General features: G+C 53.7%; 9 protein-coding genes across 9 annotated transcripts; 4 read left to right on the forward strand and 5 right to left on the reverse strand.

Moving 5' to 3' along the window:
- Positions 1-299: 299 nt before the first annotated feature.
- MDM12_1 (Mitochondrial distribution and morphology protein 12) lies at positions 300-7,451 on the forward strand (the record flags this gene model as incomplete). Its single annotated transcript, XM_064836434.1, has 1 exon — positions 300-7,451. One exon carries the CDS (start codon positions 300-302, stop codon positions 7,449-7,451), a length of 7,152 nt encoding a protein of 2,383 aa, XP_064695825.1.
- Positions 7,452-7,885: 434 nt separating this feature from the next.
- On the forward strand, positions 7,886-8,611 carry LTS14_003732 (uncharacterized protein; the record flags this gene model as incomplete). The annotated part of the gene is made up of 2 exons (XM_064836435.1): positions 7,886-8,149; positions 8,207-8,611. The coding sequence occupies 2 exons, from the start codon at positions 7,886-7,888 to the stop codon at positions 8,609-8,611; spliced, it is 669 nt and encodes a 222-aa protein (XP_064695826.1).
- Positions 8,612-9,289: 678 nt separating this feature from the next.
- On the reverse strand, positions 9,290-10,153 carry LTS14_003733 (uncharacterized protein; the record flags this gene model as incomplete). The annotated part of the gene is made up of 1 exon (XM_064836436.1): positions 9,290-10,153. The coding sequence occupies one exon, from the start codon at positions 10,151-10,153 to the stop codon at positions 9,290-9,292; it is 864 nt and encodes a 287-aa protein (XP_064695827.1).
- Positions 10,154-10,481: 328 nt separating this feature from the next.
- Positions 10,482-12,137, reverse strand: LTS14_003734 (uncharacterized protein; the record flags this gene model as incomplete). Its single annotated transcript, XM_064836437.1, has 1 exon — positions 10,482-12,137. One exon carries the CDS (start codon positions 12,135-12,137, stop codon positions 10,482-10,484), a length of 1,656 nt encoding a protein of 551 aa, XP_064695828.1.
- Positions 12,138-12,900: 763 nt separating this feature from the next.
- LTS14_003735 (uncharacterized protein) lies at positions 12,901-13,866 on the reverse strand (the record flags this gene model as incomplete). The annotated part of the gene is made up of 1 exon (XM_064836438.1): positions 12,901-13,866. One exon carries the CDS (start codon positions 13,864-13,866, stop codon positions 12,901-12,903), a length of 966 nt encoding a protein of 321 aa, XP_064695829.1.
- Positions 13,867-14,403: 537 nt separating this feature from the next.
- Positions 14,404-15,030, forward strand: LTS14_003736 (uncharacterized protein; the record flags this gene model as incomplete). The annotated part of the gene is made up of 1 exon (XM_064836439.1): positions 14,404-15,030. The coding sequence occupies one exon, from the start codon at positions 14,404-14,406 to the stop codon at positions 15,028-15,030; it is 627 nt and encodes a 208-aa protein (XP_064695830.1).
- A 583-nt stretch (positions 15,031-15,613) lies between these two features.
- Positions 15,614-16,429, reverse strand: LTS14_003737 (uncharacterized protein; the record flags this gene model as incomplete). Its single annotated transcript, XM_064836440.1, has 2 exons — positions 15,614-15,899; positions 15,963-16,429. The coding sequence occupies 2 exons, from the start codon at positions 16,427-16,429 to the stop codon at positions 15,614-15,616; spliced, it is 753 nt and encodes a 250-aa protein (XP_064695831.1).
- A 384-nt stretch (positions 16,430-16,813) lies between these two features.
- LTS14_003738 (uncharacterized protein) lies at positions 16,814-18,425 on the reverse strand (the record flags this gene model as incomplete). The annotated part of the gene is made up of 2 exons (XM_064836441.1): positions 16,814-17,601; positions 17,651-18,425. 2 exons carry the CDS (start codon positions 18,423-18,425, stop codon positions 16,814-16,816), a joined length of 1,563 nt encoding a protein of 520 aa, XP_064695832.1.
- Positions 18,426-19,305: 880 nt separating this feature from the next.
- LTS14_003739 (uncharacterized protein) lies at positions 19,306-22,380 on the forward strand (the record flags this gene model as incomplete). The annotated part of the gene is made up of 1 exon (XM_064836442.1): positions 19,306-22,380. One exon carries the CDS (start codon positions 19,306-19,308, stop codon positions 22,378-22,380), a length of 3,075 nt encoding a protein of 1,024 aa, XP_064695833.1.
- Between the last annotated feature and the right edge of the window lie 71 nt (positions 22,381-22,451).

Below are 22,451 nucleotides of genomic sequence, written 5' to 3' on the forward strand. Positions count from 1 at the left end.
GCGGGCCAAATAATGCGATGTCGATTATGGTGGCTCACTTCAAATCTCGAGGCAAGCACGCGAGGCGCGACATTGAAGTAGTTCGGCCCGATCCCTCTCGAGGGGGAACTGCAGCTTCCCGGCACGGAACGTCGTTGCCGAATGGACAAACACGACGGCCGTGTTTTGGATCGACACGCGAAGACAGGCATGTTCGTTAGTGCGGACGAACATGATGCTTTTCTGCTGGCATGATAGCATTCAGTAGGACCTGGCATATGCAGCGATGACATTAGTACCACGATCGGGTGCCTGCGAATATGGCTAAGGAGCCGCCTTCACCGTCGGCTTCCTCGACACTACTACCTTTCTTGGGACCCGGCAGGTCTCGTAGAGGATCACTGGCTTCTATCAACTCCAGGAAGGAGATTGACAAGGACGTTCTAGCACAAGCCCTGGACCATATACACACATCGGCCTCGAAATCAGAGCAGCTGACATCTTTTCATGACTTTGATGGTGGAGCTCGAATTGGAGCAAAGGAGCTCGTCAGTAATGGGGTGAGTGGGTTATACAACAGGCTGAAGCAAAGTGTGGGTGGTGGAAGTCCTTCAAAAGATGGCAAGGTACGACCGAAGAGCAGCAGCTCCAAGGACGCAGTGGAAACTGGTTCGGCTCACAGCTCAGTGTCAACGAGTCGTACCACACCAGCTCTCACACTCAAAAGACCTGTGCCTGATAGCGCTTCGGTGTCGACCACAAGTGCTGCCGCATCACCGATCATCACCAACTTCTCGAGTGCTGTGCCTGTTTTAGATGTCGCAAAGCCTCTGCCCACGAGCCTCAAAGCCACGGCAGTCGACAATGGAGCCAATGCCGACGAGCAACCAGACATTGCTGTAAATGATTATGAATACCAACAACATAGTACAAACGATGTCTCGCACTTGCCGACCCAGTCTAACGAGATCAGTGAAGAGGATGTCGAGCAGGCAAGACATGCGTTGCTGGATGATGATCGTAGTGAAAGTGCTACGCAGGCCTTGGCGAGGGTGCTCTCACATCATGATGTTCAAGCAAATGAACCTCACGGAACTGGTCTGGCGAGGTCTACAACCAGACAGGGTCAACCGCTCGGTCACTTGATCACGCCCTCGGCACCACATGCCGATGGTTCGAGCGAGCATATGGACCGTGCCTCGATCAGCACGCCAGAGAATGATCCTGGGAGCCGACGACCTCCGATGCTCCACGTCGGTGCATCACATTTACCCGGGTTCAAAGCGTCGAGAGCCTCATCAACGACAGATGGTGGTGACTTGGTATCATCCAGCAGCACCCCAACCAATTCTAGCCGGCCGGCTCTGGACCCATCACCGAACCTTAACAGTGCTATGCAGCGAAGAAGAACTGGATTGAAGCCACCACCAGGAGCTGCCGACCACACAGGCCATCGGACGGCTCACGTACCACATCATCTGAAGCGCAGAGTCATCAGCAAGGAGTTCTGGATGAAGGATGAGAATGCTAGAGACTGTTTCTACTGTGGCCAAAGCTTCTCTACTTTCAGGCGCAAGCACCATTGTCGGACCTGTGGACAGATCTTTGACGCTCGGTGTACCTCTCTCGTGTCTGGCCGGCCATTTGGTCAGCCTGGCACTCTGAGACTCTGCAGACCATGTGAAGCTATGATCTACGAATCTGACGATGATGATTCCACGGTGTTCTCGGATGATGGCGACGACGCCGGGCGGAGTCCACGACTACGAAGTTCTGTCACTTTCGAAGATGAGCAACATCCTCGTTTCGACGGTGCATCTTTCAGCCGCACTGATACTGGGGAAGTGGCGACACCTTCTATAGGTATCCCAGTATCGAGACGCAATCGCGAAGCGAAAAGACGATCCAACGTTATTGAGTTCGATGCGCATCCAGCTCTCGCACGTCCGAGCTCGTCACACTCCCTCATATCGCTAAGCAGACGACCGCGATCAGCAAGTCATCGACGGCAGAATTCGCGACATCAGAATGTTCACCGCATGCGCTCGAGTGTGGACGATCGTGTCCCTTTCCAGCAAGACTCGATAGGCGATCCGGAGAAGAAGCCTGCCCTGCCAGCCTTCCACAACGACAATATCATCGATCCCGATTTAGCCCCTTTCATGTCCGATGAAGGATCAGAGGATGAGGACCAGCCAAGCATTATGGCGGCACTAGAAGCTGGAGCGTCACCTGGCGAGCGGGAACGATTGGGTTTTGGCGGTTTGTTTACATCAGCTATCAAGAAAGGCCGATCGAAATTGGGTGAGCGTACCACTGCGGCGTCCAGCTTACGTGCTGTGAAAGATGACGAGGCGCTCGGACAAGCTAGCAGGCACACGCCAAAGCCAGCAAAGCGGCGAAATCCGAGCATCAGTAGCATGACCTTGGGCAGACCGTCACCGAGAAGGAGTAGGAGTAATATGCTTCTCAAGACGATCGAGACCGGGGTCTACGATGATGGTCCTGCCACGCCGGCGCCAGACACTGCTGTTCAGACTAAGGTGCTGCGTAGCTCCGCTATGCAAGGATGCGATGCACCGCCAGTCGAGATGAATCGTGCGAGCCTCGAGCACGTTCGTCGAATGCTAAAACAGCTACTCGTGGATGGTAAAGTAGGCCATGCAACAGCGTGGGAGAAGGCTTTGCTGCCAATACTACTACAATGCTCTGACGACGTTGAGCCAGATGTTCAACGTGGAGATGATATGGATATTAGGCACTACGTCAAGCTCAAGAAAGTACCAGGTGGTAAGCCCGGTGATACAAGCTATGTTTCTGGCGTCGTCTTTAGCAAGAACGTTGCGCTCAAAAGCATGGCTAGGTCACTCCGCAACCCAAGAATCGCGATTGTTACTTTCTCAATCGAATACGCCCGCCATCAGACGCACTTTATGAGCCTGGAGCCTGTCATTGCGCAAGAGCGAGAGTACTTGCACAACCTTGTTGGTCGCATCGCAGCTCTCAAACCACATCTTCTGCTTGTCGAGCGGAACGTATCTGGACTGGCACTACGACTATTGGAACAAGCCGGGATCACAGTAGCGTTCAACATCAAGGAGTCAGTCTTGGCTGCTGTTGCTCGTGTCACGCAAACAAACATGATCAAGTCTGTTGATAAGCTTGCAATCGACCCATCACATCTTGGCAAGTGCGAAAGCTTTGAGGTCAAGACATATTTGTCAAACGGCGTGCGCAAGACATATATATATCTGTCGGGCTGTCAGTCTGATCTTGGCTGCACTATTGTTCTACGTGGCGGTGATACCAAGGCGCTGCGACAGATCAAGCGCATCACTGAATTTATGTGCTATGTGGTGTACAATCTCAAGCTGGAAACTACTTTGATGCGCGACGAGTTTGTCTCCATACCATCCACTACGCAAGACAAGATCGAAGCTCATGATGGGCCGCTTAAGATAACATCGCCACTAAGCGCCACTTTGCCGTCACTTATCAGGGCGCAGTCTGATACCGAAACACCTTCCAGGTATGAAGAGCTTGAAGAGTGGTGCCGTTCACGCATACTTTCTGCTTCGCCTTTCGTGTCGTTCATGCAGCCATATGTGCTCACGCAGCTCAGAGAGCAGGAACAGAGGCTTGCAACGTTCAAGAAGCTTCGTGATCAGTACGCCGAGGCTGACGAGGCAGGTGACGAAGAGAAGCCAGAGGGCGATGATCGATTCGCGCTTGTCCGGCCAGAGATGGTTACTGCTGCGGCATCTAAAGACCAGCCTAAGGCTGTGCGCGAATACTTGCATGCAGTACACCAAGCGCAATTCGACAAGACGATGCACACATACGAGACACAGAAGCGTCTATGGGAATCTTTTATGACCGGCAGCATCACGCCTTTTGATCCATACTCCCATCAGACAATCGCAGTGCTGCATTCAACGGTCTCAAGCATCACGTCTGCACCATGCACTGGACCAGAGATTCTCGGCATTGGCTTCTACGCAGGATTCAACCGTGCAGAGCCATCTTTCGAGGAAGATTGCACTCTTGGTCAATATGTGGAAGACATGTGTATGAGCGCCAGCAGCAGCTGCAAGGAGTGTGGAAAGAGAATGATCGAGCATCATCGGCAGTATGTTCATGGCTACGGGCAGCTGACTGTCTCCGTGCAACGGTCCTCCGCTCGTCTGCGGGGTTATAACACTACCATGCTCATGTGGTCTTCGTGCCGCATTTGTCGAGCAGAGACAGCCGTCGTGCCCATGTCTGACAACACATGGAAGTATTCCTTCGCCAAGTATCTGGAATTGAGCTTCTGGAGCAGCCCTCTGCGACCTCGAGCCGGTGTATGCGAGCACGATATCCACAAGGACTTCCTGCGTTGTTTCGGCTTTCAGGGCATGGTAGTACGCGTACAGTATGACCCAATCGACATCTATGACGTTGTGGTCCCAAGGTCGCAGATCACATGGAGGGTGGAAGCGGATCTCACGGTCAAGAATGAGCAGTTCTCGCACTTCCTACAGCGCCTTACAGCTTTCATCGACTCTGTTCGCAAGCGTCTGGACTCTATCAATGTGGACACCCTCGACGAGAAGAAGGCCGTAGAAGCGTATGAGAAGCTGCAGTCACTTCGGGAACGTGTAGATGACGACCACACAGAGCTTCTCGAGAAGCTGCAGGCAAAGTACTCGACGTCACGGTACTATGAGCTAATTCCGCTGAATCGAGCTCTACGCTTCATGGACGAGAAGGCCATTGCATGGGATGATGAGTTCAACAGATTTGAGACAGACTACTTCCCGTCCGAGACAGACATTCGCAAGCTCGCGACTTTACAATTACGGAACATGTTCCTCGAGTCGCAGCCGTCAACGAGCAGTATATCCAGTGATGCTAGCGATACTGAAGACAACGGCGATGCCGTGCCGAGAATTCGACGTAGAATAGAGCAACGTCTCGAAGGAACCGACCTGCATTCGGAGAAGGCTCATGATCTTTTGGCTTCGACAGCTCTGGAGCATAGAACATCCCAGGACGTCACTAATGAAGTACGCGAAGCAAACGCAGAAGACTTGCTTGGCACGAATTTGGCCAGACATGTTTCACCACGAGAGGAACGCGAGCAGGCTGCCGATCGCGAGGATGTTCGACATTTGGATCTGGCCGTGCCAGCCAAGTCACCCGATGACACAATAGCAGAAGAGCTGCCTGGTATTGACGAGCAGACAAAGCAGACAAGTCCGCTGGACACTTGCGAGGGCGGTCCGACGGCCGAGCCATTTGCCGTTCCACCGAAGCCACTGGGCTCAGGCCTTCTGGAAAGAATCGAGCAGATCCGCAGCAACCGTGCTGCGGCAGGCGAAACCAACGACCTACCGGAGACCAAGATCCCACGGCTAGCAGACTTGCGACGCCGCGATATCAGTCCACAGCCGTCACCGCCACTTCTGCGTGCACAGTCTCAGCCTGTGCATGTACCGAGACGAAGCGCAGACCTGACGGTAGAGAACAACATCGATGCTCTTGTGGCTGCGCCAAGTCCTGAGCCGCCCAGTATTGAGAAGAGACTCGGCGAGAGGCTTGGTGTTAATCGCCTAGCTAGTAAGGTTGGCAAGGTCGTACCCTCTTTGATACCTCGATCCATTCCACAAAAGCAGGATGAGCAACATAGCTCTAGCGTCTCCGCGCTCGCCAAGCATTTCGAGCAGATGTCTCGTGAGTTCGAGAAGGAGCGTTTGAAAGAGCGACGCCAGCGAGCATTACGCAGTCGACAAGCACGCGCTAATCCGGTGGCCAGCAGTCGGCCCATCGTAGAGGTTTATCGCAATGCTACAGATGCAGTTGGCGAGCGCTCCGTAGACGACCTGTTGAAGGAGCAAGAACAGCAGCATGACGACGATGCCACACCATTGGCAAGGAACGAGCCGGTCTTCCCAGCTGCAAACGCCAGTAGTTCAGATGACACGCACGAGACGCCATCGGTCACGGAGTCACATGAGCCCACATCGAGTGACGAGTCGCAAGCCATAGCCTCTCAAGACTTCACAGGCAATAATCATCTCGGTATCGACATTGATCTTAGCCGGGCTCGCACAGTAGATACTTCGGAGCTGGAGTCAGGTATGTCTTCATCAACTCTGCTTTCGCCAACATCGGTACCTGATCTGGATTTGCACTCGGACTTGTCAATCCCGGAGCATCGCAAGAACGTCTGGTTCAAGTACCTCGCAGACTTCTGGTCCAAGCGATCTGCTTCAGGCTGGGCCAACCTAGAGTACCCATTGCACTCTACTGAGCACGTCTTCGAGGACTCAGACATTATAGTACGCGAAGACGAGCCATCATCGGTAGTAGCATTGTCGTTGGCATGCGCAGACTACCTGAATAAGGTGCAAGACTTTCGAAGTCATCCCTCCAAGCATGTTCGCAAGCATGTGCACACCGCTTCACAGACAAGTGCCAACATCGGTGATATCGAGGACGAGCAGCAGAAAGCCATAAAGGATAGCCTACTCAGCGATACTGGCACCCACATGAAATACTCCTTTGCTCATGGCCCAGTCAAAGCATCCTGCAAGATCTTCTATGCGGAGTCATTCGATGCGCTTCGACGTCGTTGTGGTGTGTCGGAACGCTTTGTTGAATCCATGTCAAGATGCTTGAAGTACGATTCGAAGGGCGGCAAGACAAAGTCGCTCTTCTTGAAGACACTGGACAATCGCTTCATCATCAAAAGCTTGCAGGAAGTGGAGCTAAAAGCCTTCACCAAATTTGCGCCAGACTACTTCGCCTTCATGAGCGCCACGCTATTTCACGGCGTTCCCAGCGTCATCGCAAAAATGTTCGGGCTGTTTCAGGTCACGATCAAGAACCCAGCCACCGGCATGGATTTCTCCTATTACTTGCTAGTAATGGAGAACCTCTTCTACGAACGCAACCCCAACCGCCGCTTCGACCTCAAAGGCAGTATGCGCAACCGCAAGATCGAAAGCACTGGTCAGCCGGACGAGGTCCTCCTTGACGAAAACCTCGTCGAAACAATCTTCGAACAACCCCTCTTCGTGCGCGAACATGCCCGCAAACTCATGCACGCCAGCGTCTTCAACGACACCTTGTGGCTCTGCAAACAAAATGTGATGGACTACAGCCTCATGGCCGGCTTCGACGACGAACGCAAAGAACTCGTCGTCGGCATCATCGATTGCATTCGCACCTACACCTGGGACAAGAAACTAGAGTCTTGGATCAAGGATAGGGGCAAAAATCGTCCGACGATTACGAGTCCAAAAGATTATCGAAATCGATTTAGGGTTAGTATGGCGCAGTATGTGCTCCAGGCGCCGAACTGCTGGCATCAATTCCAGGCACAGATGATGGCGCCGAAGACTTTGAAGGAGAGGGAGGAGGGGAGGGAGGAGACCGAGGATACGGAGGCGGAGAGGTATGAGGGGAGGAGGAGCGATGGGTTGTAGAAGGGTTGGAGATGAGTTTATGATTGATGTCTTATGATTCTTGCATGGCATTGCGTGGTTAAGTAGCTTTCCAGGCATAGCGAATGGCGTTGAGGTATTGCACACCCTTCGGTCGCATCCTTTACTGTCCAGGTCTGGGTCTTGCATAGCCTTGTGTATGTGCTGGGCAATCGTGTGTGATTGGACCTCGCCGAGTATGCTCAGCCATAAGAAGGCGATGTGGTGATTGCCTTGGTAAGCTTTGTTGACTGCCTCGTGCCTCTTCGCCTGAAACACCTGATCCATCGCTTCGCGCTTGAGCCTCAGCCTGGTGCTACAACACAGCCACTGTCGTCTCGCCTACAGAACTTGACACTCCCTGCACTTCCCGGCTAACTTCCTACATCTCTCCCCTGTACGTCAGAAATCGAAGACTTGTTCAAGTGCATGCGATCATGGATTCCGTTTTACAGAGCTTTGCTGCCGGCTTTGGTAGCCTTAAAGACGCAGCTACTGCCTCGATGCAGCTGGTGAGTCGAATTTGGACGTGGTGCATAGAGGAGCACAACGGTAAACGTCGCATTGACAGCTGCTTGGCCAGGTTTGGTATCCTCATCGCCCTCATCGGTCTCCCAACCGGCGTCGTACTGCAGTTGCGAGGCAACGAACAAGCTCGCCTGGGCAACATATTAGCTTGGGGCAACATGTGTTTGGCAGATGTAGGTCCCTCTCGGTTGACGTGAACCCGATGCTAAGATGACTGATTGGTATGATAGGGCATCAGTAATACAACAAGAGCATTCTGTCATCAAAATGAGCCAAGGACTGTTGAGATCGAGCGTGCATCGCGATCGAGCTGGAGCCATGTTCCACAACTGGACGTCTGCATCTCGTCAATATTCGCAATGAAGTCGACCAAAGCTTGCGTCAGATTCTTCATTTTCAAACCTGACTCAAGTCCTATACTGGACATGCTAGAATATTCGGAAACAGTCTTCAGGCTCGTGGCCGTTCGCGCCCTGCGACCAAGACCTCTCAACGTCATCGTAGAGGCCTTCTACGCCGCTCCTTGCACTTCTGCAAGCACGCTATGCACACACCTCGGTGTCATATCTGCCATCGCGGCGGTGGTGCTCACACCAACCGTTTTGTGGAACCATGTGAAGGTAGGACACAGTTGAGCTAAAGTTGAGTGGACGAGACTGCTCAGAACGCAGCGATGGCCATCCAGCACGATCGTAGGCTTTTACGTACGGCCGAGGACGCTCTCGGGTGGCGACCACTGAGCCGTGTGTCTCATTGCCCGGCTTACGAGTTGGCTGTTCTCAGGCTGCTCGCTCGAATCAAACGACACCCACTGGTGTCAGTACAGTGCAATGGAGACTCTAGGCTTCTAGACGGACTCTGTTGGCTACACGGGACATCGCGCAACAGCTGGCTGCATGTCTGGCAAATGGCAGGTGCCATGCTTCCGACCTCGGTCATCCTCGCCATGAGTATAGCAGCCTTTTGCGATTGGCGTTTCGATGAGCTTGGAATCAAAAGTCTCACACTCTGTATCAAGCGTGCCACGCTGAATCCAATTTGCGCATTAGCATATCTGATCGGAACTCGAAGGATTGCACTCGTTGTACAAGGATGGAGGCAACGTGAAATTGAAGTGGCGAAACGTCTGAACGAGTCCTTAGAGACATGGCTCCGGCGGTCCAAGTAGGCAAATGCGCAGGTCGTGTCAACCGCCACGAGAGTCAAGGAGTATCCCTCATTTAGCCAGATATTGGGTAGGAGTAACGACCAGTGGACCCAGTTCCACAGGACAATGCTCTGGTTGTAGCCATATGCACATAATAGTCGCGTACTCAACCATTTGTCGTCTGTGCCTTCCCTTCTCTCCCGCCCGCACTGTCCATCCCCTCACCCAGATCTTCACTCCTCGACCCAGAACTCTGACTCCACAGACTCCTACTCTCACCCTCCACTCCCCTCATAGCTTCAGCCACCACCTCCAGCTTCTTCACCACCTCCTTAACCCCACCCTCGACCTTCTTGAAATACGCCTCGTTCGCCGCCCGCCTCTCGGAAGCGAGCTTGATGTCCTGTGCTGTCTCGTCTTCCAACGGTGACCGCGCCGTACCGCTACTCAACACACTCTCGTCTGAGAGGACCGTGGAGGCTGAGGCGTCCGTGTTACCTCTATTCCTCCCACCGACACCGGTCTGGCGATCACGGGCGATACTTTCCGCTTCGCTGAACCTGTCGGCTTGTGGGTTAGTAGGACTACCTTTATCCTCATTCCCTCTGCCCCAAGCTCTGGCAAGTTCAATCTGTGCCTTCCTCAGCTCCTCCAATGCAGCAGCATGTGACTCTCCAAAGACGTGCGTAGAGCTCTGCGCCGTAAGCTCCACCTCATTCAGCGTTGACTGCATCTCCCTCCACTTAGCATCCGCCTCGCGTTCACTAGCCTTCTTGAGCGTCGGCATCGCATGGTCTTTGTCTTTAGCATCTGTTCCATCTTTCGTGTTACCCGACCGTACCAGAGCGGAGCGCTGTCGGTTCAGAGGGTCACGGGGTTTAGTTGGGTCGAGACCTTGATGGGAGACTGAGAGCTGGGAGGCATTGCGGGACGGAGGACCGACGAAGAGGGCGGGCGCGGGCAGACGACTTGGTTTTACGTTGGCTGTTGGTGAGGGCTTTACAGGGGAGCTCGGATCCTTGGTAGACATCTTGATGTCTTGGTGCGATGGCTGGCTACATCGTGTGCTGGAAGGAGTAAGAGACAAACGAAGGTGTAAGTGAAGCTTGAGAAAGACGCTCGGACCCACTTTCATTTGACAAGACAAGTGAACATAATTATGCAGCGAATATGTTCTACGTCTGATCCATAACAACATTACCGCCATCATCAACAGTCTTCCCTCTCTCCCACAACTCGGTCCACCAATGCTTAACCTTCGGAGCGCCCAACCTTCCCATAACAAAAGGCCATTCCTCAAACATCCCACACCGATCCACCCACTCCTTCGAACAGACCCTATCCCAAGATCCATACAGTCATCCCGAAGCAACCACATCAGCAATCTCAATATTCGGCACCAGGTACGGCTGGATATCATTCCTATGCATCGTCCTCTGCTCATACGCGTACGCGAAACCGATGAGGTCAGCTTCACTCCACTTTGGTCCCATGAACGAGAGGCCGAAGGGTACGTTCGGACCAGTAGCGACCAGGTTGCCGTAGCCGTTCAAGGTAACGGAGGTGTTGACGGGGTAGAAACCCATGGGTACCGTGACCACAGGACTTCCCACCAGAGCAGGAATACCCGGACTGAGCTGAGTAGGTAGCAGTACCGCACTGGTGTTTGTGCGAGACAAAGCTCCCAATATCCCTCCTTCGCCGCCATAAAAGAGGTTGGCTTGATACGCTGCCCAGAATTTCGGATCAGTATTATTCCATCCCTGCTTCAATGCACCATCCCAAATAAGAGTATCCCGCGCCGGCCACATCTCAGCAGTGGAATTATGCGTAAAGTCCCTCTCCTCAGCCAGATTCTCGATCCCATAAGGGTTGACCGTAAGTTCCGAGAAGTACGTGGCGAGATTGATCAAGAAATCGGCATTCAGCACAAGCGTCTCATTGTTATCGCTCTGCCATTGCTCGAAAGCCGTAAAATTCGCGTCCACGATCGTGGCACCCGCTGCCTCGATCTGCTTGACTGCTAGCTCGAACGCAGCAAGGACAGGAGGGTCGGTGTATTTCGCGTAGATTTCGAGAACGTTGCGAGCGACGCCTATCCGGGCGCCGGCGAAAGCGCTATAATCGCATGCAGCAACGTAGTCGGGCGTGGTGCCGTTGATGGCCGGGTTAGCGAGGGTGTAGTTGTCGTTTGGGTCTGGGCCGGCGATGGCTTGGAGGACATAGGCTGCGTCTTTTACGGAGCGCGCCATAGGGCCTACTGTGTCTTGGTGTTCGCTGATTGGGATGACTAGGTAGCGGCTTGTGAGACCGACTGTGGGTTTGATACCGACGAGATTGTTTACATCGCTAGGACTGAGGATAGACCCGGAGGTTTCGGACCCTAGGGCTGCAAGGGCTAGGCCGATCGAGCTAGAGACACCAGAGCCAGAAGAGCTGCCGCTGGGATCTTGGCCGGGGAAGTATGCTGCGTATGTTTGGCCTCCATATGCGGACCAGCCATTGCTGGTGTTGTCAGAGCGGTAGTTGGCCCATTGTGACAAGTTCGTTTTGCCGAGAATGATTGCACCAGCTTTCCGGAGCTTCGCTGCCATGGTACTGTCTCGTGGTACTTTACTACCAACCAACGACCACGAACCAGCTGTGTTGTTCATCTTGTCGTCGGTAGCGATGTTGTTCTTGATCAATATCGGAATACCATGAAGCGGTCCAAGCACTGTACCATTAGCTCGCATAGCATCGAGCTGGCTGGCGATCGTGAGAGCATCCGGATTCAGTTCGGTGACCATGTGTAATGTGCTGTTAACCTCCATGATTCGAGCTTCATATGCCCTGACCAGGTCGGCGCTGGTGAAGAGCCCACTTTCGAGTCCGTCTACCAGCTCCTCAAGGTCCACCTCGATGAGGCTCGGGAACTGCTTGCCTTTGATAGTCGTGCCGGTATACGGCGGGACGTATAATCCAGACACAACGCTCGCTGCACCCAGGAGCACGGCAGCAATAAAAGACCTCATGTTATCAACTGTCCTTCGACCTGATGACAATGCAATAGGTTTGCCGGGTGGAACCAGCGAGCAAAAGATAACAAGCTGTTTCTTGGGGTACTCGCAGTCCTTATGTATGCCCAATGTATGATGCTTCACCTGCCACTTCATAGACCAGCAGCGTCAGGCGCTGACTTCGTAGATAAGAAGCCATTGCTACTATTGAGCTCCCCGAATGAGCGTAGTGCGTGTTGTTTGGCAAAGAATATTGACCTCGTACCTGCAGACAGATGACGACACATGTTCCCATGCGGCTCTGACCACGGTAGATACACGGATAGCTTTTGGCAAATCAAGAGTCGTCAGTGAGAAGTGTTATGATGGGAACCATGAGAGATCGGCGAATGTAGATTGGTGAAGTGGAGATCGAGGCTTCCCAGATAGGAAGGTGTCGGGAGGGTCCGTTGCCAAGGTGGTGTTCGTGTAGCGGCGTGCTGGGGTGCTCGTGTGGTGCGAAACGTTCGCTGGTATAGCCTCGTGTAATTTCAAAATGTCGTGTCCAGTTGCGTCCTGAGATTTCGGATACGCCAAATAAATGTATTGTTGTTGACGCCACGGCTTGCTAATGGCTTCGTCATGTATGGCTTGTCATCAGCTTCTGAATCTTCGTGATCCTCACCATCTAGGCGCATACCAATCCAGCCTGGTTTTTATTCAGTCTCCGAGTAGTAGGCAGCAAGATGGTCAGAGCTGCAAGATGTCGGTCCGGTCCTCCTGTCCTCCCAGCATGATCTCAGGGCAGTAGTTCCCTCCAAGCAGCCCAGTGATGGATAGCCATCCCCGCGAAAGCCGGGTACTCCGCCAACTCCTCCTCAATAACCCTTACGTCCCTCAACACCGCTGTCCTACTCTGCTTCCCGACCGTATCACCATAGCTGATGTTCCTCCCGACCCCCTTCGCCGTCTCTACACTCCCCAGAATCCTCGGCATCTTGCTGCCTTCCACAGCTTGTTTAGTGGCGTGCGCAGCTTGTGTAACGATACGCTTCGTAGCGTTGGCTGGATCGGTGTTATAGCTCATAACGACGTATTCGTCCATCAGAGGCATAACGAGATCCATTACGCATGTGTAGCCGCCGGACCAGTAAACCGTAATCGGTTCGCCCTCGTAGTCATGGAGCCAGAAGGGCATTGCGGCACTGAATTCGAGGCCGTAGCTGTGCATGAGATTACTAGCGCGGGTGAGGAGACATATGAGTTTGTGCCAGAGAATACTGCGTTCGATTTGTTGATGCGGTTCGAGCTTGGATTCTGCTATTCCATTATGGAAACCTGTGTTGTGCAGTGGTTGGTCTTGGGGCTCGACATCCGCCTGGAAACCGTGGAAGCGTGCTGAGGGGTGCACGCGCTCGTTAAAATCGCTCAGGCTTGTGAGACCCGCGATGAAGTCGTCTACAGCGGGAAGGTCATCGATATAAGACGGATCGCCGTCCAGCGCCCAGACACGGACTCCAGTGGCATTGAGATGCGTGTTCAGTTTGGCTACATCGTCAGATTTGTCGTTGTACCACTTTGGTGCCATGTAAAGATATGCATCCGTGAGCTTCAGACTCGCCGCCGTCCTGGTCAGATCATCTATCTGCTTTGGATCCTGAACCAGTTCCGCAGTATTCCAGATCCACATACCCCTCAAAAGCCTCATCTCGTTGGTGGTATTCCATCGTTGTTGCTTCGGCTTAGTAGGCTCAAGATCCTCCATGCTTTCATAGCACAGCAAAATACGCTTTACGGTTGACTTCGACCATGATAGCGGGCATGCAGCCGCTTATGTTGCGCGGCGTGTGAACATGGATTGGTAATGGAGACCCACGATGGCTTGAACGATTCCGATGTCCTGCATGCTAGAGTCTCGTGGAGTTTCGCGTGGCTCTATCATTGAGCGGGAAAAGCTGGTTAGCTTCGCTTCAGGATGCTGTCGTGCCCGACTTGGCAATCCACAATGCAGGTGAGTGAGCTGGGCGGCGGAAGTTCCGGCCCACTCTGGTCGTGCATGGGAGAACAGATTGTTCCTGGTCAATTTCACGAGTGGCTCATGCAGACCCGGACTCACGTATCGGGTTCTCGGGACGTGCTACGTGGAAAGCGCTTTCGGCATGCCCTTTGCACACGAGCATGCACGGAGTTTAGTCCGTCGATGACGGCACGGTTTCGGGAATTTGTGCATTTTGAAGTCGTTGGCATATGCACATTAATCTTTGGCTAGATAAGGTAGACATTAGAAGATTGTTCATCGGACATGGGAGCCTCCGCATCAAAGGCATCCCGTGCTGCGGGCTCTGCTGCTCGGAAGTACCCAACCAGACCAGAAGCCCCATCAACAACGACGGCGCCTAGCAATGCGCCTGCACAACAACCACCGCCAGCGGCAGATCGCCAGCCAGGACCTACTGTACGACCGCAAGCTCACGCCACTGGCAGTCGGGATGAAGCCATCAACCTCGATGCATCAGATCCCGACTTTGCTCGATCACTGCGCTCCCTAGGACCTGTCCAACCAAACCCTACTCTGTCACCAAGCTCGGCCTTTGGCAACAGTGGCCAGCAGTCGACATCACCACCTGTTGGACCAGACCCGAAGCGCAACCCAGCAATTGCGGTTCTAGAAGCACGATCACGCTTACAGGATCAAGCAGAGCTGGAGTTTCAGCAGGCCGGAAGAAGAGGTCACGATGGTAGACAATTCCTCGATATTTACATGATTAGGCAAATACTGGTCCAACGGGATGAGAAAGGCAAGACTTCCGCGGAGATTGAGAAGAGTATGGGCTTGAAGAGAGGCGTAGTAGACAGGCTCGGGCCAAAGGGTGTGATCGGTTTGGCCCAGCAGCAAGGTCGTGCTGAGAAGGGCGTACACATAGTATAATTGATGATGACTTTCCATGGGAGGAATTGTGTCAGATGAACGTGACGGGAGCAATCGTCGTTACATCTATCACTGCTCGTAAAATTAAGATCGAGGGACTGCAGATCACGCCATAGCGGCACTTCGCAGACGGAAGACTCTTTACTGAGCAACTATACCAGCAGGGCCCCATAGTCTGTGGCGTCGCTATGAATGAGACAGAGAGCTCGCGCATACCTTGAATAAAGATGGGTCAAAATACAAAAACCGCATCGATGACCAGCGCGGTCCAGATGAGGCGATGGTACACTGCGCCTTAAACGCAACTCGACACAAATGCTAGGCTGTCCGATATCTTCTGAAACCCTTCTGGAAGCCTTCTGAAAGCCTACACAAGCTCAGGCCGTGGCCTCTGGTTATCTCACCTTCCGCATTGCAGCGGCGGACATTCAGTGCTGGCGTCCGTTTCACAGACAGTCAAGTGATCCGGAAATGCACGGGAACGCGACTATGTAGCACGACTCAGCACTCCGGCCTAACATTATCGTTCTGTATAACGGTCATTATGTACATAATTTCATGTACAGTGCCATCAGATCGGGCCTCACAAGCACAGGGCAAAAGCGATAGCCGCAACCATCGCCGTGCCAAGGACACCAGCCTTGATATTCGCAGCCGCTCCCGTATACATAGCTGGCATACTCGAAGTAGCATTGGGCAAGCCAGTCGAAGTAGCATTCCCGGCACCTAGCGCCGCACAGCTAGTGAAGTTCTTTCCACCCAAGAAAGTTCCTACTGTGACAGCGTCGGTCATGTGTAGCATACTCAGGACCTGGCTGGCGACTGAGGCGTTGGTTGCGCAGAAGTTGATCGTGTAGTTGCCGGTGGTACTGTCAGGAGCTCACGGTCAGCATCTACCACTTACGATCGAGCCTATTGTCGTAATGACTTACGCCTTCCCGCCACAGATCGGTTGGTACACCTGCCCATCGAAGTCGCTGTAGAAGCTCACATTCGCGGCAGGTACTGTCAACGGTGCAAGGGTGTGTACTTCAACATATGGACCATTTGCTGGCTTGGAGTACGTCAGGATTGTCTCGATGACATGTGCGCCTGCGATATCGTAGAATCGCGCATCGCCAGGGCCCCAGTTGTTTGTCATCAACGCCTTGGAATCGTTGGTCGTGACCGAATTGTCGGGCGATCCGGACCAAGTCAAGTTGGTGTAGTTCCCGATGATAGACAGGACTTGTTGGTAGGTGTATGGGACCGTGTAGATGACCTGAGAGGTTCCTGGGTAGTAGCCGGCGGCACATCCTGTATTACCGACTGCTGCTGGTAGACTGCCATTGGTTGCTGGGATGGTGACTTGCGCTAATGCTGTGGTCGCAAGGAGAGCGAGAGTGGTGAAGGTAGACATTTTGCGTAGTTGTAAGGCCCGTTAGATTCAATGCAAATGGCAAAGGCTTTGCGCGCTGAGAAGCGCGAGAGCCTTTATGTTGGCCCCGAGCCCCTCTTGTGAAGCTTTGGGCCACGCCGCCGTGCCATACCTAAAGCCTTCTCGTTCCTGGCGATCCAGCGCCTAGATCATGCGTGACGTTGGTCTCGCATGGCCAAAACGGGCAATAGTGCGGAGAAGCGCCAACTCTTTTCGGCAGTAGCAAAAGCTTGGCTATGATCGGTTGCTCTGGCACGGATTAGTTACTCCCGAGCCTCGGAGTGCAATCTGGATCGTTGTGTCCGGGACGTCTGGTCCATAGACTTGGAATTGGAGCGATACAGGAAGCTCGCAAAGACGTGAGTATCACGTCTGCGTACCCCAGTTCATCTCGTCTTCCCGGTCGTCATCCCGATCGTCCTCATTGTCATCCCAATCCTCCTCGTCAACGTATCCCATGCGGTCGGTATCATCAGTCCAGTCACTATCGCTATCGTGATCGACTATTCCAATATGCCCGCCCTCCTCGCGAAAGCCAACGTCGTTGTTCTCGTAGATCAGCACATCGGCGACAGGCTCTTCACCATATAGATAAGGCGGAACAAACATCTGGTGCGAAGCAGGCCGTGTGAGACGTAAGGCAACGTCTTTCCGTCGCAGGAACTCACCTGCAAGCTTGATCGCCGTTCTTTCTCCCGTCATAGCTGCCAGTCTACCAAGACCGGAATGTTCGGATGTGATTGTCAACGTCTGGAGCTTCGTGTTGGCATCAGCAATGTTTGAGATTGGTCGCGGTGGTTCTGTTTCGGAGTGGTTGCCGCTCTCCAGCACATCGAGAAAAGGAAACTCGTCCAAGGTCAAATTCTGTAAACCAGGGGGCGCAGTTGCTGTACGACACAGGCCTGTAGACATCCAGCCCCAATCACCCGTGAAAGAGATGGTTTTCAAGGCAATGAATTCGCTGAAGTCGGGGCCCTGATATGACGACAATGGTGCGGACTCACCTTCATCGTCAGCACGATAGATTAGGGTCTTTAGTGATGTCTTTTGTACGCGTAATGCTTCGACGACTTCCGCTGCACTTCTCCTGCAGAGGTTGTTGTACTCTTGGTCCGGTGGGAACGCCGTCTCCTCGGGCGAGTAGCGGTTCTCACCTACTAGACGTCAGTGATATCCTATCGGCGCTGGCCGGGCTCGACTAACCAATGTAGAGATACTCCAACGCAATAGGGATAGCAAGCATGCAACGCAGACCATGCATGGTCACATTTGCTTCATCAAGCGTCAGACGCTTGAGTGGCGTTCGAACTCCTTCCCTGATACTGTTCATCGCGTGCTCCGGAATGTTAATGGACGAGACGTGAATCTCTTCCAGCGTCTGGTGTGCAAAAATGAACGCGTCTTCATGCTCTACGGTCCAGAGTTCCCGTTCCACGCCATTCAGATGGAGAGTTAAACGTTTCAAGCCAGGTAGCAGATCGCGACTCACGCCACTCGGTAGCAGCATCGCATCCAGACCAGCTCGTTCCCTGCCTGAAGCAATCTTTCCAGACTGCAAGATCGGCCACAACCAGCTGTGCAAGGTCGTATCCCATCCGTTGAAACTAGTCGCGGCTTGCCAGTCGCGATTGTTGCAGTAAGGACTCTCGACAGTAAGGTCGTTGATGTTACAGGCAGTATTCAAGATTGTGCCGAGCGGCTCCAATCGACGTGCGCTAGTGCGTCCGGTTTCCTGGAACTTACAGCGGGCGTCAAGCTTATGGATGCTGTTGAGACGATTCGGGGCAGCTTTGAGAGCAGCAACCAGTCTGGCCAGTACGTTCGGCTTTCGGAAGAAGATGTCTCTGTACAGTATTGGTTCTACGATGGCTTGGAAGTGGCGACATGCCAATATGAGCTCTCGCAAGGCCTCTTTCGAGTCTGCTAGCTGTTCAGATATACAGATGAGTAATTCGTCTGGTAGGTCGAGAAGCGTCATGGTGATGTTGCCGATGAAGGTTGTGCTTAGGCGATTACAGTGAGTAAGTTCCTCCTACATGGCGAGCCTTGAGTCGGTGGGCACTTGGGATACGAATTGTCAAACATAGGCAAGACATATATGAGTTATGCCTGAAAGCTTGTGAGACCTTAGCGCGCGGGTCTGGCCGCTGCTATAGCCGTTGCCATCGTCGTAGGTCATGCTTACGTGCATCGCTGTCAGCTACGGACACTTGTATCCAGTCTTGTCCACGTTTCGAGGTGATCACCCAGTCTGACGTGCTGAGCATACATGAGTACGGCCAGACAGGACAACCCAGATTTTGTGAGGCCCGGGAGCAATGCTCAGGAATGTGTGCTAGACCTATCGTGATACTACAGTGCGCGCATGAGAATCGAAAGACCACACGGTGATATGCTACTGTCTGTCGTATCTCAGCATGGTTTGGCTTGTTGAAGATGAGTTTTATCCATCAGAACTGTGATGTGAGACACAAACAAAGTTCAGCCCTGCAGATTGGTCCATGCGGTCTGCCACAGCAACGGGTTGTTGATTCGCTTTTTGGGCTGCACCTGCGGACTAGGATGGGCTAGAATCATGCATTAGTGGCCAAGAAACAAGAACAGTGCCAACGGCGGTACCCATCATCCTTATTGACGTTCGCTGTTGTACATACACGGAGAGACCCAGAAACGAGACAAGAGCAGGACTGCCTGCAAGCGTTGACGACGACGACAACCATTTACTACCCCGCCGCCACCGGACAGTAGCTGGCCAACGACCAGATCCCACGATCACAAGCGTCATCAGTCGAGAAGCAGAGCCTGCATGAGATCACAATACCGCCGTCGATAGCGCTGCGAGCGTAGAGACGTACACGATGGATCTGTCGCCGGCGGGAAGCAGCAGCTACACTTCCAATACCCTCCATGTCGGCGATGGAACATGGGATAATGGCCGCGACACATTTCTCCTACCCAACCTTATGGGCGTCAATTTCGCTACGATGCAATACAATGGCATGGGGAATCGCTTTCGAGATCTACCAGAGTACCATCGCCTCATCATCGGGCACGGCGTTCTGGCAACCGTGGTCTTCATGGTCATTGTGCCCACTGCAGCTTTCACGGCCAAGTTCTACACGCGCAATCCAAGGACGGCTATCAAGCTGCATGTCTACCTGCAGATATTGACCGTATTCCTGCTCACTGTGGTGCTGGTGCTAGGCTACATCGCAGTCGGGCCCGCAAGATCGTTATCGAATCCACATCATGGTATTGGTGTGGCTATATATGTCCTGGTACTGGCGCAATTCATCTTCGGCTGGCTGATGTCGAGAATTGAGAAGAGAAGGAAGAATCCACAAGACTTGACCAGAGTACCGAAGAAGGTCTGGTTCCACAGACTATTCGGGCGGACGATAGCGATATTGGGCATTGTACAGGTTGCACTGGGTCTGACGTTATACGGTAGCCCGAGATATCTGTTCATACTGTATGCCCTTGTCGCTACACTGCTGGCACTTCTGTACATTGTGATGGATCGAGTGTACTTTGAGAAGAGGCATGTGATGTTTGGACTAAACTCGCAACCTGAGTTCTACTCAGACTATGGCAGCTATTTGTCAGGCTCGCGGACAGACTATGGACCAGGATCCAGACCAGGAGGAGCTGCCCCGCCGATGCGACAGCAAAATGAGAGTCACTGGGGTCGGAACGTGTTGGCAGGTGTTGGGGCGTTGGGAGCGTATGAGGCATTCAAACGGAGGCGAAGTAACAGACGAGACGACCGAGAAGAGTCTGGAGTTGAGGAAGAGCGCATGCAGAGTGTAAGGCGCGAGGAGCGAGAGCAGGCAGAAGTGGACGCGGAGCGCAGACACGGACTTCCGCCACCGGGAATGGCGCCTTCTGGAGTGTCGACATCAAGGCCTGGCAGTAGACCTCCTCCTGGCGTTGAGTACGGAGCCGGCAGTATAGCAACAGGGATGGGTCCACGGCCCGGCCAACCCAGACCTGACAGCCAGATGATGACTCCAGCTCGGGTGCGGCGAAATGACGATAACAGACTAAGCCCGGAGTCGTGGGAGATGGATGAGAAGTATCAGCAGCGACCGCAAGATAACACTTGGCGCAATAGGATACTGGGTGCGGGCGCCGGTATTGCAGCCTTCGAGGGCGTGAGGCGTGTGTTCAGTGGACGACGCAAGCGACAGGAAGATGGATATGTGGACGGTAACTACAGACCAGCGTTAGGTGGCAGTCACAACATGGTCAGCCAGACAGATGTTTCGAGAGTGGAGGCTGGGCAGGCACCATTCTCACCAGATAATCCTTGGCGGCAAGAACGTATGAATATGGCTGGAGTGCAGCCGATGACACCAACTGCCACACCCTCACGCCCGCCACGGCGGCCCCAGCCTGATGTGGATTCACTCGACTACAGCGACGATGAGAGCGTGATGTCGCCAAGACCCGGCGGTATGAGGCCAAACTCACAGTATGAGAATACCGGAGGAGATGGCCATACGCTCAGGAACAGCATCGCAACGCTTGGTGCCATCGCAGGTTTCAGAGAATGGAACCAGCATCGAAAGGATAGACGAGAACGACAACGACTCGGTCGCTTACGGCAGGATGAGCTGACGAACGAGGAGAGTTCGTACAATCGTCGCACGTCTGCCAACTACCCACATCCACAGGATGCAGGTGGCAGGGGACCGAGCATGGGTGGTACAGTGACGACAGCTGATCACGGACTCAACGGAAGCAATCCAGAACTGGGCCGAACGAATATCGGCAGACCGGACACTATGCAGCCACCTCTACCGGCTACAGCTGGTACGATTGGTAGTGGTATTGGCCCTGGCTATCCACAGAGCACGGTCGGACCTAGCATCAGCCAGCAACGGATCTATCAGACAGGCGAAGGGTATAGTCTACCGCCGCCGCCAGCTGGGCCTCCGCCTCAAGGTATCAGACAAGACCGTCTGCCACCTCCGCCACCCGGCCCACCACCCGGAGGTATGCAGCCGAATGAATATCTTGCGCCCGAGCCAGGTTCACTGCAAATGCCATCAGGCGCTATTTACCCTGATCCATCTCGACTCGTGTCATCGGGAAATGTAGTCCAGCAATCATCGAGCGGCCGTCCCATTCGTGATGCAGCGGCTGGTGCAGCCGTAGGAACCGCAGCAGCGAATGTTGCTAGTAACCATCGACGACGGAATTCACAGTCGGAATCTCCGTCTCGCATGCATTCGCGCCAAAGCTCGACCAGCCGCTTTCAGCATAGAGATAGACGCGGCAGCAACGCGTCAGGCACGAATTCGACATCAGCACTCAACACAAGCGTTCCACCTGCAGGCGACCAGCCGACTTCGCCACCAGTGAGTGTCAAGGTCAAGATGCATAACGATGGCAAACACGTTACCCTCCGACGACTGAACGAAGAAGAAGCTGCCGCCGAGCGCGCCGCACGTAGAGCAGAGCGTCGTGACCGCCGACGAAGAGGAAGTAGTGAGATCAGCTCAGGTCTCGAAGGTGATCTCCCGCCAGGCTCGAATCAGCGCTACAAACGGACAGGTATCGGTCGCCGTCCCAGCGCTGACCAGCCCATCACCAATGTCCCTCCTCCACCACCCATGAGTTCAACAGCTGGCTCGCATCGGCCGCCATCCGAGCTCAATCTACCGCCGACTCCGATTATCGCAGGCCCATCAATGGGCGGTGGTATATTACCACCAGCCACCCACTCACTCTCACCACAAGATGGACAAGGTCTGAGTCCACCACCAGGCCACGCTCCAGCCGACAGCGGCATGACTAGTCCTGGTGACGCTGGTACTGGGACTGACTTAAGTGCTTTTGATACGAATAGACGAAGGCGAAGGGCCGAGAGGGCAAGGAGGCTTGAGGCGGCTAGGGGTGGTGGTGGGAGGAGTGTGGAGTTCACGTAGAAAGTTCGTCTTGGGAAAGCGGGTGCATGAGAGGGATATGGCGTTGGCACGAGTGCCTGTAATTATGGATG

Source organism: Recurvomyces mirabilis (assembly GCF_035927965.1).
Source record: "Recurvomyces mirabilis strain CCFEE 5264 chromosome Unknown scaffold_8, whole genome shotgun sequence".
NCBI lineage: Eukaryota > Fungi > Ascomycota > Dothideomycetes > Mycosphaerellales > Teratosphaeriaceae > Recurvomyces > Recurvomyces mirabilis.